The sequence below is a fragment of the Medicago truncatula genome, chromosome 4 (genome assembly GCF_003473485.1).
Source record: "Medicago truncatula cultivar Jemalong A17 chromosome 4, MtrunA17r5.0-ANR, whole genome shotgun sequence".
Taxonomy (NCBI): domain Eukaryota; kingdom Viridiplantae; phylum Streptophyta; class Magnoliopsida; order Fabales; family Fabaceae; genus Medicago; species Medicago truncatula.
In genome coordinates, this window is record NC_053045.1 from 176,627 (window position 1) to 190,177 (window position 13,551).

General features: G+C 34.1%; 1 protein-coding gene across 1 annotated transcript; it reads left to right on the forward strand.

Moving 5' to 3' along the window:
* The first annotated feature begins 337 nt into the window (after window positions 1-337).
* On the forward strand, window positions 338-13,152 carry LOC25491157 (beta-amyrin synthase). Its single transcript, XM_013599026.3, has 15 exons — window positions 338-553; window positions 7,218-7,403; window positions 7,923-8,012; window positions 8,184-8,381; window positions 8,557-8,641; window positions 10,473-10,639; window positions 10,732-10,923; window positions 11,056-11,169; window positions 11,247-11,366; window positions 11,716-11,838; window positions 11,940-12,038; window positions 12,144-12,200; window positions 12,276-12,644; window positions 12,741-12,905; window positions 12,997-13,152. The coding sequence occupies exons 1-15, from the start codon at window positions 353-355 to the stop codon at window positions 13,123-13,125; spliced, it is 2,295 nt and encodes a 764-aa protein (XP_013454480.3). The 5' UTR covers window positions 338-352; the 3' UTR covers window positions 13,126-13,152.
* The last annotated feature ends 399 nt before the right edge of the window (window positions 13,153-13,551 follow it).

Consider the following 13,551-nt stretch of genomic DNA (forward strand, 5'->3'; position numbering starts at 1 on the left):
AAACTTACAACCAGAGTTATCCTATCACGTATTCAATTTTTTAGCCGATCAAAACGCACCTCAAGAATTGATTTTTAATTAGTCTAACAGTATGTTTTTTTAATGACAGTTTGACATGGGTTGCACTGAGAGCTGATCCCATGGCCGGTACATCAAAAAATTAATAATGCTAGCGGCAATGGGATCTTTCTTTCCTCACATATATATACAAAAGCACTTGCTAGCAATATCACCACCTACTCTAAAACTTGTATTTATTGATAAATCATGAATTAAATTATAATTAGTTTTCTTTTTCTTTTTAGCTTCTTAACCCAACATTAATTCTACATCGAATTATATATAGAAGAAGATGTGGAAGCTGAAGATAGCAGAAGGTGGGAATGAGCCATACTTATTCAGCACAAATAGTTTTGTGGGAAGACAAACATGGGAGTATGATCCAGAAGCAGGTAGTGAAGAAGAAAGAGCACAAGTTGAAGAAGCTCGTAAGAATTTCTATAATAACCGCTTCAATGTTAAGACCTGTGGTGATCTCCTTTGGCGTTTTCAGGTACGTATAAGGGCAGCCGTTAGAGCGCTGTTTTTTTAAGCACTAAAATTATTCTTTTAATGTAGTTATTTTTTTATATACATGTATTTCCTTTTTAACTTTTTTTTAATTACTTCTATTTCAAATATATTTTTAGAGCTCCTTATGAATCAATCTTTTGTAATAAAAAACATACTAAACAAGACATTGAATAATTAAAAGAGCACTACTTATTAGAATAAAAATGGTTCGCGAGGCGAGCGATGAACTTCATCACTCGCGAGGCGAGGATCATCGTTCGCGAGGGCGAGTGATGAATGTTGGCTTGGGCAGAAGTGCAGTTTTCACGAAAATTCATTTTTTCTCATGGTTTTAAGCCTAACATTGATTCCAGAATTCATCCTACACATTATCTAAGGTCTAGGAACAGTTTCTACATCAATCTAACAAATTTCCACTGTTTAATCATTAATTCTACAATTTTGACCTAGTTTTCAAATTCTCTAAAACTCATCCTACATCATGTTAAATCTAATCATTGAATCACAGACTTAATAGAATTGCAAAGTTAGTCTCACCCTTACCTTATAACTCAAAATCGCAGCCTCTAGGTCTTCTTGCTCTTCTCTTGGCTTTTTCTCCCTTTTTCCAAAAACTGATCGTACGTACGTTTTATTTTTCTAATTAGGTCTTTCCTATTTATATCTCTTCCATCTATCTTATCTTATTTTTCTTTCTCCCTCAAAACTCTCTAAAATTTCAAAACAGCCCCTAAACTCAATAATTATTTTATTTTCAAATCTTATTTTATTAAACAATAAAATAAGTCACAACTCCTCATAAAATCACATAAAACCACATCAATCATAAAAACCTCTTAAATCACACATATATTATATAAATATAATATAAATTCATCATAATAGACTCTAAACTCAATTAAATAATTAAATAATTTAAAGAGGGCGTTACATATGGCACCACTCCAAGACTCTCTGCTTATCAAAACTTAACTAGTTTAGAATCATAGTTTCTTGCCAGTTATTATCAATTCAGTAAATGTGTTCACACAAATAAAATAAAAAGGATGGATATGTCACCTGTATAACACGACAGCTATATGGATGAGCTGACAACGTCACAACTTGGTTATAAAACGTTGAAACGATAAACCTGATTTCATCCTCAGGTACACATTCAATACACTTCTGGATGACATGGTTTCCATTCTGATCACACGCGCATCGCATAATATGACCATCAAGCTCCGTAACCATTTGTCTTTTGATCTAAATTAACTATTTTAATAGCGCTGGACAATGTAGGAAGAAAAAAAAGAGGCTGTTAATATGATATTTATGTTTCCTTCAAAATAATATGATAATTATGTTAATATATTTTATTTTTTTTTCAATTTATAATTATTATCCTGCCTCTTTATTAAAATAAAAATGTCATAAAAGAGGATGTTTTCCATCAAAGAGCCCAATTTAATGATTGAAATGGGCCCAAAAACAAAATGTTAGTCCAATTGTAATTCAGTACCTGCCCTAATTCCCCAAATTATGCTCTTCACCCTATACATTTTGCTCGCGCCCTGCAGCCATTCCAAATATATCCTTACGTTAGTTAACTAACGCAAGTGTAAAATTATGTGCTAGTTAATTAACGCTGCGTCAATTATGTTGCGCAAGTGTTAAACACTGCGTTAGTTAACTCACGCATAGTGTTAACACATGCGCGAGTTAACTCACGCTCTACTGATATATCAGTACAACAATAAATGTTGTACTGATATGCATTGAATGCAAATTGTGTCATCAAAGAACCGTAACCTTAAGATGCTCGTAATTGAACCGAATTACGCCAGTTTAACAAGATTATTGGATAATACGACACAATCAATCAAAATTACACAAAAACATAGTTTTTTTCACAATCACATAACGATCCAAACGGTCCAAATTACACAAATTCGTCGGTAATGACCCGTAATCACTTAAACACACTTGATGACACGTAAACGATCCAAATTACACAAATTTGTCCATAAATTTATAAAATTACATAATCTTACATAAACGGTAAAAATCACCCAAATTCATCGTTAAATTACATAAACACAAATTCATTAAAATTCAACAATACGGACACAAATTCGGAAAACATTTCACTATTACCCTTAAATAATGATTACACTTCAACGGATCGGACAAAAAGATACAAAGTGTTATTCTCAACCATTACCCTAAACATGAAATCAACGTCGCTATCATCTTTGAGAAGTTGTGGATAATACACGGTCTTCCAGAAGTCCTCTTCCTATTGCCTGCGAAAACCAGACGAACCAAGCACAAAAACCAGTAAAATGAGATGAGTTTTAATGATACAATACCTGATATTTTGTGACGTAGAAACTTGCTTCCTGACGATTTGCAATGATTTGGGATGAGGATTTTGACCCAAAAATTCGCACTTTTTGGGTTTTTGAAGGTGGAGGGAAAGAAAATGGTGCTTGGAGTTTGGACTGATGGATTTTGTACGAAAACAGTAACACTGCGTGACTTAACTCACGCTGCGTGAGTTAAGTAGTGCAGAGTTACTTAAGGTGCGCAGCGTTACTTAAGGTGCGCAAGGGTATATTTGACATGGCTGCAGAGCGCGAGCGAAATGTGCTTGGGGAAGAGCAGAATTCTAGTTCCCCCCATCCAGTCATTATAAACAAACCAGAGTCTGCTTACCGCTGATCAGCGCGCCAGTTCTCTTAGGGTCAGCACATGACCAGTAAGCTGATCAGCCAGTTCTCTTATTTGTGCCGCGGTTCCATGCTCAAAAAACCGAACATGATTCAGAGTAAGTTAGGCATGCATAGAACAAATGGAAGTTTTTTTTTCTTATATAGTGAATTTGATACCCATTTAAGCATAACAGTAGCACATTATAAAGTTCAAAGTCAAGAACAGAATTACCTTCTGAACCACATAATTACATGTACCCAAGACATCAGTCATTAGATTAAGTGCTTTTGGCAAAATTTCATTCAAAACCATTGGCATAAATATAAAATCTTTATATACATATGTATAAAGATTTTATATATTTTTGATTTTGATACATTAAAGTTCCTACAATTTGTCTTCTTTTTTTGTGTGTGTTAATCCTACGATTCTCGGGATGAAGGGACTCTACTAATTCAAAGTTCGGTTGTTTGTGATCACGTAGTAAAAAACATTTCATCCAGAAATCAAATTCGAACTCTCTCGAATATTTCGTTCTTTTATGAAGCTCATTAACTACTTGAGTTCAATTTTTTGGTCTACTCTTGTCTTTTATTCACGTGATGTAAACAAACTTCTTGATCTTTGTTTTTTTTATCTCAGTGTACGAAAATTGTATGTCATTTTTGTACTGAAACTTACTCCTTGGGCCTTGTATGTAAGCAAGAAAATAAACACACACCCTTTTAAGAAAGTGGACTAATTAGATTAATTGATGAGAAAGTAGCACATCATTAATTTGATTATGGACGACTCAAATTTGGTGGTTCCTGAATCGCCTCCGACATTGAGTCATAATTCTTCAGTTTTCGAAGAGTTGGATGCTAATAAAATCTAAGATATTCAAAAGAAGGTGGGATTTACTTTTACTATGGAAGATGTAAGTACTACGACAAAATTGGTAGAGTTGGAAGAAGGTGATGTAGGATTGAAGGTAGCAAGGGAGAGACTAAATTGCAATCAATGATTATTACAACCTTCAATGTTAGAAGGTTGGGAGGAAGAAATAAAAGGAATAAAATCAAGGAGTTGGTGAGTAATAATAAAGTGGATTTTTTTGGCTTTCCAAAAAATAAAAATTGAGTTAATAACAGGGTCCTTATGTCACTCTTTGTAGGGTGGAGTTGATTGTGATTGGGTGTTTCTACCTTTAGCATGACACAACAGTGGGGTTTTTTCATTGTGGAATAAGGATAATTTGAGCCTTGTGTTTTCTTTTGTGGGGGACGATTTGTGGGTGTGTGCTTGGATTAGGATATCCTCAAGAAAATATGTTTGGTGGTCAATATTTAAACAAAATGTGATTTTGCGTCTTAAAGAATGTTGCTAGATAGTTTTTTGGAGGTGAAAATGGGTTTAGGGGTGGGGGTGTGGTGTTTGATTGGAGATTTCAATGCAATTTGTAGAAGGGAAAAGAGGAGGGGTGTGCATGTGGAAGACTCTCTGGGTTAATCTAAGGAGATAAGATTTTTCAATAGATTTGTGGAAGATTCAGATATAGAAGATTTACCTATGTGATGATATGATAATTTTGGTCTAGTAGCCCCTTTTTCGATGGCGGAAATAGATAGGGTGGTTTTTAGAGTGACATGAATAAAATTCTCCGTCCAAACGACTTTAATTTTGCTTTTTTTTTTATTAGAGATTTTATTTTCTCTTAAAGCACGAGATGCGAATTATGTCTGATCAATTTCATACTAATGAATGTTTCCTAAGAGTTTGTTGGTTTAATTTGTAACTTTTTGAAGAAGGGCTTAATTTGTAACTTTGATTATGAAGGTTGTGGTAGCTTTTTCTTTGATGGATTTTCGACCAATTCTTGTGGATGGGGTATTGGTGGTGAATGAAGTGGTGGACTTGCCGAATAAAATGGGGTGTAATCTCTTGGTTCTAAAAGTGGATTTAGAGAAAGCTTATGACTCGGTGGATTAGGGTTTTCTAGAATATATGATGGAGGAGTTGGTTTATATTCAGAATGGATTGCACGAATTAAGGCATGTATTTTTTGTTGAATTATGTCCATCCTAGTCAATGGATCTCCGACATAAGAAATTAGCATTCAAACGGGCTCAAAGCAAGGAGACCCTCCGCTCTTCTTCCTTTTAGCGGCGGGACTTAGATTTATTTAAGGGCTTTGAGGTTGATTTCGAGGGGTTGGTCATTTCTCAATTTAATATAGCGATGATACTCTTTGTATTGGTGAGGCTTTGGTAGATAACCTTTGGACAATGAAGGCATTGTTGAGAGTTTTGTAACACTCCTCTTTGTGAGCAATTTCGTATCTATTTTTAATGTTGGGTCAAGAAGAAGCGACAGGTGTCGGAAATATGGATGACATTGAGGAGGGTAGTAGTTATGGGTGGTGGTCTTGTTATTTATTTGGGAGGAGGATCTCTTGAATAATTAAATTAATTTAGTAGAAATAGATAATGATAGATAAGTCATTTGATTTATTTTTAAGGGAGATAAATCAATTGATTGTGAATGAATTTATACTCTCACAAAATATGAGTCTAATCCACACTCCATTTGCACGACCTTCCATTTGTCCATTTACACGTAAACACAAACAGACTTCTAATAATTTTTGGAGGAACGATTATGCGTTGCTGGATGTGGGATTGTCGAAGATGTTACTCATTTGTTTTTGTCTTGTGCAACTTTTGGTGCATTATGGCCGATGGTGCGGCATTGGTTAGAAGTGGTAGGTGTCGACTCTCAATCAACTTCAGATCACTTTGTGCAATTTATTCATTATGCAGGTTGTTCGAGAGGGCGACGGTCTTTCTTCCACTTGATTTGGTTGTTTTGTGTTTCGGTGTTGTGGAATGAAATGAATGATAGGCTTTTTAGAAATAGACAAAGTACTGTGCCTCAATTACTAGATAAAGTGAAATTAACTTCGTTGTGGTGGTTAAAGGCTAGTAATGTTGTATTTAGTTTTGGCAAACATCAGTGGTGGTCGAGCCCTCTTTTATGTCTGGGTATTGACTGATTTGTTTGTAATTTCTGCTTAGACTCTGACATTTTTGTGATTGTTGGGCACATCTTGTGCGATAACAATTGCGGTGTCCGTATTAATATATCTCATTTTTGCCTGTTCAAAAAAAAAAAATTTAATTTTTGGAGACATCTATATTTCTATATTATATATAAAGAAAACCAAAACCACTTCTTTAACTCTTTTGGTCTGACTTTTTTTTAAAAAAAAAATGCCTTTAATTTTCAATACAAATAACACACGTAATAAATAGATAAGAATAAATTTAAATACTAAAAAAATGTAAAAAAACACGATAAGAATACATACATATATATATATATATATATATGTCAAGTATAAATATACTCATCTAGTTTGTTAAACTTTTTAAATGATAAAGGGTAAAAAAAACCATATATCATTTAGAAAGTGTAACAAACTAGATGATTATATTTATACTTGATTTGTCCTCGTGAGCTTAGTTCAGTAGGTATTAACAATGCATAATATATGTAAGGTCTGGGGTTCAAATTAAACCCCGGCCGGCCACCACAAAAAAAAAAAAAATACTTGCTTTTTCATTATCCCAATTATATCCTTAAAAAAAAACTTCTATAATAAAGATTGTTGTTGGTGTCATTAAAAAAAAATATTATATTATATTTTTTGTTATATTGTTGGTGTCATTGAAATAGATAATCATGGTTACTTTTTATATTTTTAGTTTTATTCAAAATCAAAATTAAAAAAAAAAAAAAAAAAAACACCGTTCATAATTTTCAAACATTAGCGTAATAAAAAGAGCGGAAAGACGGCACATGAGTGTCCGTCTTTTCACTATTATATATAATGTAATGTGATTTTGTTCATATTCAATAATTATAATGTATTTTCCATTTTTGCTTCTCGGCACATATGTATACAGGTTTTAAGAGAAAATAACTTTAAGCAAACAATAGATAGTGTAAAGATAGAAGATGGAGAAGAGATAACATATGAGAAAGCCACAAAGACATTAAGAAAAGGCACACGTCACCTAGTAGCATTGCAAACTCAAGATGGCCATTGGCCTGCTCAAATTGCAGGTCCTCTGTTTTACATGCCTCCCTTGGTGAGTATACTTACTAAATATATTAATATAAAGGTTAATAATATTTTTGTTCCCTAAAAATCGTGAAACACGTCATCAACTCACTCCATAATAATTCTCAAACCCAAAAAGACAACATCAATATAAAAACAACAAATTAGCATGAATACAGTCTCGAATGGCATGAAGCAAAGTTCTAACCTCCACACAACACATTAGATAGAAAGCATGTTGAGATAAATAGGTTGATAGTTTGTCTATAAAACCCATACCATCAATAGAGTAAATCAATGCTAGTTTCTCATGTACTTCAGAAGAAAGAAGGAGTAATAAATCATTACATATGTTGAGAGATAACCATTAATGCAACAATTATCAACAGAGAAGCCTCCTCATTCATGAATCTGGCAGAACAAACCGGAGAAGAGTGATTAGATCTCCTTGTTGAAAGATGTAAACATAGTTTAATGAGTTTACCTAGTCTATGTAAACAGTATGCCTAAACTGAGTTTTATGTCTACATTAATTTCCTACTTGTAGGTTTTCTGTGTATACATTACAGGACACCTTGATTCTGTATTCCCACAAGAGCATCGCAAAGAGATTCTTCGTTACATTTACTGTCACCAGGTAGGTGTTATCATTCTAGTCTATTTCAACACACATTTATTTACCTATTTTGAACATGATGCATGCATATATATTTGTTTCTTTTGCTTAATTAACCTTGAAATTTGAGAGTTCTTCATGTTGGTTACTATGAAAAATTTGTATTCACCTTGTTGTGGGTTCATTTTGAAGAATGAAGATGGTGGATGGGGGCTACAAATTGAGGGTCACAGTACCATGTTTTGTACTGCACTCAACTATATATGTATGCGGATTCTTGGAGAAGGACCTGATGGAGGTCAAGACAATGCTTGTGCTAGAGCCAGAAACTGGATTCGTGATCACGGTGGTGTAACACGTATACCTTCATGGGGGAAAACTTGGCTTTCGGTAGCTACCATTATTTATTTTTTAGGCTAATATCTTAAATAGCTCGTGTAATTTATGTGAGGTCTGAAAATACATGGACTATTTAAGGCATTAACCTTATTTTTTTACGAAATATAAAAACTTGGTATATATGTATTTATGTTACTTATTTGAATAATGTATCCTTTACGTATAGATACTTGGTGTATATGATTGGTCGGGAAGCAACCCAATGCCCCCTGAGTTTTGGATCCTTCCTTCATTTCTTCCTATGCATCCAGGTTCAATTAATTTATTCTGTTTTCTTAACCTTTTTGGAACAATTTAAAGAGGGTTTGAAATGAAGCTTATAGCTAACCCTAGTCACGCAATATTGTCCATGAATAACTTGAATTTATTTTCTAAAATCCTGAAATCTAAGCAGATGGCAGCAATTTAGTTAACATGTCAGCAGGTTGATCTTTAGTTGATACATGACAAACTCGAAGCTTAATTGCTTGCTCATTGACAAAATGATATACTTCATTAATCTTGAGAGTAAATTGGCAGTAATAGACAAGGTTGTTAAAAGTTAGTTATGTTTATATGATGACAAGTATTTATAGAGTAGTAATCCCTCAAACTAATTTGACTCAGTTAGTTATAGACTGACTAACTCTAGTTAATTAAGCTGACTAGACTAATACTAGTTAACTGTAAAGAACTGTTACTCTATATTCTATACACAGTGTTTCGACCTCAAGCCACATTTCTGCGGTATTGTTTGCTTTTGAGTCTTGTGTGTAAGACTTCACGGAACTTATAGTAAGCTATTGTATGTTACTCATCAGTCAAGACTTTAGGAGCATGAGCCGTTGATATTTGCAAATAAGTAAGAAGATTGGTGAGCTACGTGAGCTCAAATGTCATTGGAACTTTCGTGTAATCAGCTTTCTGTTGAAGATCTTGCAACAATTTTTTTTATTTCTTTGATAGCCATGAGATTAGATTGCCACCAAAGAATATGATGTAGGCTGATGTTGAGATATATAGCAATAAGTTGAGATAACAAGGTCGTTTAGCATGATCAAAAAGTAAATGGTATGCTTAAAATAGAAAAAGGCGTTTTAAGTGTTGAAGATGAATGGTAATAGGTTTGTGCATGAATTGAGAAAGCTTGTTGATGTTGACTGATAAGTCAGGAAGGTTGGGATTTAAATGTTGAAGAGCACCAATTATTTGCCTATATGTGGTGGAGTTGGTGGATACTGAAGCATCATGTAGTTGATGTTTTGCTTTAGTTAACAGAGCTATCAATGATGGGACATAAACAGACCATTTGACATTGGTATAAGTTCAACTCCAAGAAAGTAATGAGGATTTCTCATGTTTTTAAAACCAAATGTTTCATTAAAAGGAACTCTTACACATTGAGTAAAGCCTTTGGCCATAAGGCGTGCTTTGTACATAGTTGTCTGTGACTGTGGAGCCATATGGATTACATTTGTTGCGAAAAAGCTATTTGCAGCCAACTATATTGTGGTTCTTTGGAAATGATAGCATGAAGGATAAGATTATCACGACGTCTTTAGAAGTTGTAATCATGATGATTAGAAATTGTACATGTTTTGATACCATCAACATAGCCAACAAGGTCATATGCAATGAGTAATGCTTTGAGCTGAACTTTGCATGCTGGATAATTTGTTACACTTAGTTTGGCAGATGCATGGTTGTTGAAAGAAACAACCAATTGAGTATTATTGACAAGAATATCAGTAGTGGATAGAGATTCAACAGACATGGCTGAGAGTGTTCAAAAAATATGGATCAAGTTCGTTGTTATGCAAAAGCTCATGATACCATAAAAAGGGTTAGAAATGAACTATTGAGTTGCATTAGAATGAAAGAACGCTTTATATAAATAGCACTGTCAGTTACTGCAATGTTAGGAACAAATACATACAAGTAGGAACATAACGAATCTCCATGATAACAGTTAAAGAATTCTAATTATAAACCATAATAGAAAGCTTATAACTAGTGATAGTCATGCGATATTATCCAATACAATATACATGTGAAATGAATCGAGAGTTTATTCTATCTGATTTTCACCTTTGTTTTTTACAGCTAAAATGTGGTGTTATTGTCGGTTAGTATACATGCCGATGTCTTACTTGTACGGGAAGAGGTTTGTAGGTCCTATCACACCACTCATCTTACAGTTGAGAGAAGAACTCCATACCCAACCTTATGAAAAAACTAATTGGACGAAATCACGTCACCTATGTGCAAAGGTTAGAGTCTTTATCTTTAATTGATCACAATGTGTGAAATTACACATCCTTTTTAACATAGGAGGGATAATGATCCATTTTATGTCTCATAGGAAGATCTTTACTATCCCCATCCTTTGATACAAGATCTGATATGGGATAGCTTATACATATTCACCGAGCCGCTTCTCACTCGTTGGCCTTTCAACAAGCTGGTCAGAAAAAGAGCTCTTGAAGTTACAATGAAGCACATCCACTACGAGGATGAGAATAGTCGATACATAACCATTGCGTCTGTGGAAAAGGTAAGTAGCATAGCAATTAAGCATATTGATCATTTAACTGTATGCATCAACTGGAGTGGGATTAGCTTTTTAGTTTTCCGTTGAAAAGGTGAATTGATTCAAATATTCCATTAACATTTATATATTTATAAGGTTTTATGTATGCTTGCTTGTTGGGTGGAAGATCCAAATGGAGATGCTTACAAGAAGCATCTTGCAAGGGTCCCAGATTACTTGTGGATGTCAGAAGATGGAATGACCATGCAGGTGTGTGTGTGTGTATTAATACTTCTATTACTTATGGAATATATTCAGTAAATAACTTTTGTATCAATACAATGCAGACTTTTGGGAGCCAAGTATGGGATACTAGTTTTGCCATTCAAGCTTTGCTTGCCACCAACCTAATTGAGGAAACTGCTCCTGCACTTGTAAAAGGACATGATTTCATCAAGAAATCTCAGGTATGCTTAATTTTGAGTATGCTTAATTTTGATGACAAACATATGACATAGTCACAATTCTTTCCTTCAAAATAAGGAAAGTAAACTCCCAAATGAACCAATCTAGTTAATGAGATATGCAAGGTCCCATTTATTTATTAAATGTAAGGCCTTACAAGAGTTTATTAAGATTCCTCATCTTTACAAAATCAGCTTGCAAGATGAGTAGTGCAACTATTGATAAACCCTTGTCAGGCCTTACCATTAAACTATGTCGGACTTTTGTTTTTCTCAATGACGCTCAATAGGCCTTTGAACAATAGGTGTGCTAGCTTTATCTTGCATTGAAACCGATACTCTTATTTCACAGGTTAGGGACAACCCTTCTGGAGATTTCAAGAGTATGTATCGTCATATTTCTAAAGGCTCGTGGACCTTCTCTGATCAAGACCAAGGATGGCAACTTTCTGATTGCACCGCAGAAGGATTGAAGGTAATTAACAACATAGGCTATAAACAATGTAATTTGATACTAAGCTTTCACAATCAAGCCGAATTATAAGTTAATTAAGGTAAAATTATGGGTTGTTCCAGTGTTGTCTACATTTATCAATGTTGCCTCCAGAGATTGTGGGGGAAAAGATGGAACCAGAAAGGTTATATGATTCAGTCAATATCCTGCTGTCGCTTCAGGCAAGTACTATTCAATTAATTGTCACAACTTTTGATCATTGATGTTTGATTTATTTGTGCTACTTGGTTTAATTTTGACACAACTTTATTTTTTAATTAGTGTAGAGTAAAAATGGTGGATTGGCAGCTTGGGAGCCAGCAGGAGCTCCAAAATGGTTAGAAGTAAGTATTGTATTAATATGTATTCATTCATATATGAAAATTAATAAACTGATTAGCTTTGTTATTTATTTTCAGGTACTCAATCCCACAGAATTTTTTGTGGACATTGTAGTTGAACATGAATATGTTGAGTGCACTGCATCGGCGATTCAAGCTTTAATTTTGTTTAAGAAACTATATCCAGGGCATAGGAAGAAAGAGATAGAGAATTTCATCTCCGAGGCAGTTCGATTCATTGAAGATATACAAACAGCCGATGGTTCATGGTATGGAAACTGGGGAGTTTGCTTTACTTATGGTTGTTGGTTTGCTCTTGGTGGTTTAGCAGCTGCTGGAAAGACTTATACCAATTGTGCTACGATTCGCAAGGCTGTTAAATTTCTTCTGAGAATACAGGGAAAAGATGGTGGGTGGGGGGAGAGCTATCTTTCATGCCCAAAAAAGGTTGATATATATATAATTGTGTAATTATTATTACTAATTAGTTACCAATAAATTCACAAACTTCAAACATGAGTTGACAATATAGTGATAATTCAGATGTATATACAACTTGAAGGAAGGCGGTCAAATGTTGTACAAACTGCATGGGCTCTTATGGCTTTAATTCATGGTGGTCAGGCAGAGAGAGACCCTACTCCTCTTCATCGTGCTGCAAAATTGCTCATCAATTCCCAGTTGGAAGAAGGCAATTGGCCCCAACAGGTTCATCTAAGTTCTTTGATATGAAATAATATGGCTCTTATAGTCAGTCAGCATCAACATAAAACCTTTGCCTCTTATTTATTTATTGCAGGATATCTCAGGAGCATTCATGAAAAATTGTATGTTGCATTACCCAATGTATAGAGATATTTTCCCATTGTGGGCTCTAACCGAGTATCGTAGACAGGTTCCATTGCCTTCCACTGTGACTACACTTTAAAAATCAGGCAAATAAAACCAATCAAGTTGATAAGTTAATTTTTCTTATGCTGGATGTGTTCTTGCACGTTTTCATTTCCAAAAGGAATGAGTTCAAATAACCGGAAGAAAAAAGAAAGAAATAAGTTGGCCAATTTTGGCGTTGGGATATATACATACAACATTTTTTTTTACAAACATTCATCTTTTTTTTATCAAGTGATTAATGACTAAATATTCACCGCACAAGGTTAATAAGTGGAGAATGAATTCGAGATTGCACATACAAATTATTTGTAATGTCTCTATCAATCGAGTTATGTTCACTAGGACAATGATATATACAATATTTACATGATTTTTAATACATTTTTTTTAAGGACGATATTCTTATTTTTATTTCCTTCTATAAATTCCCGTTTTCATATTTTTAATGACATTTTATGGA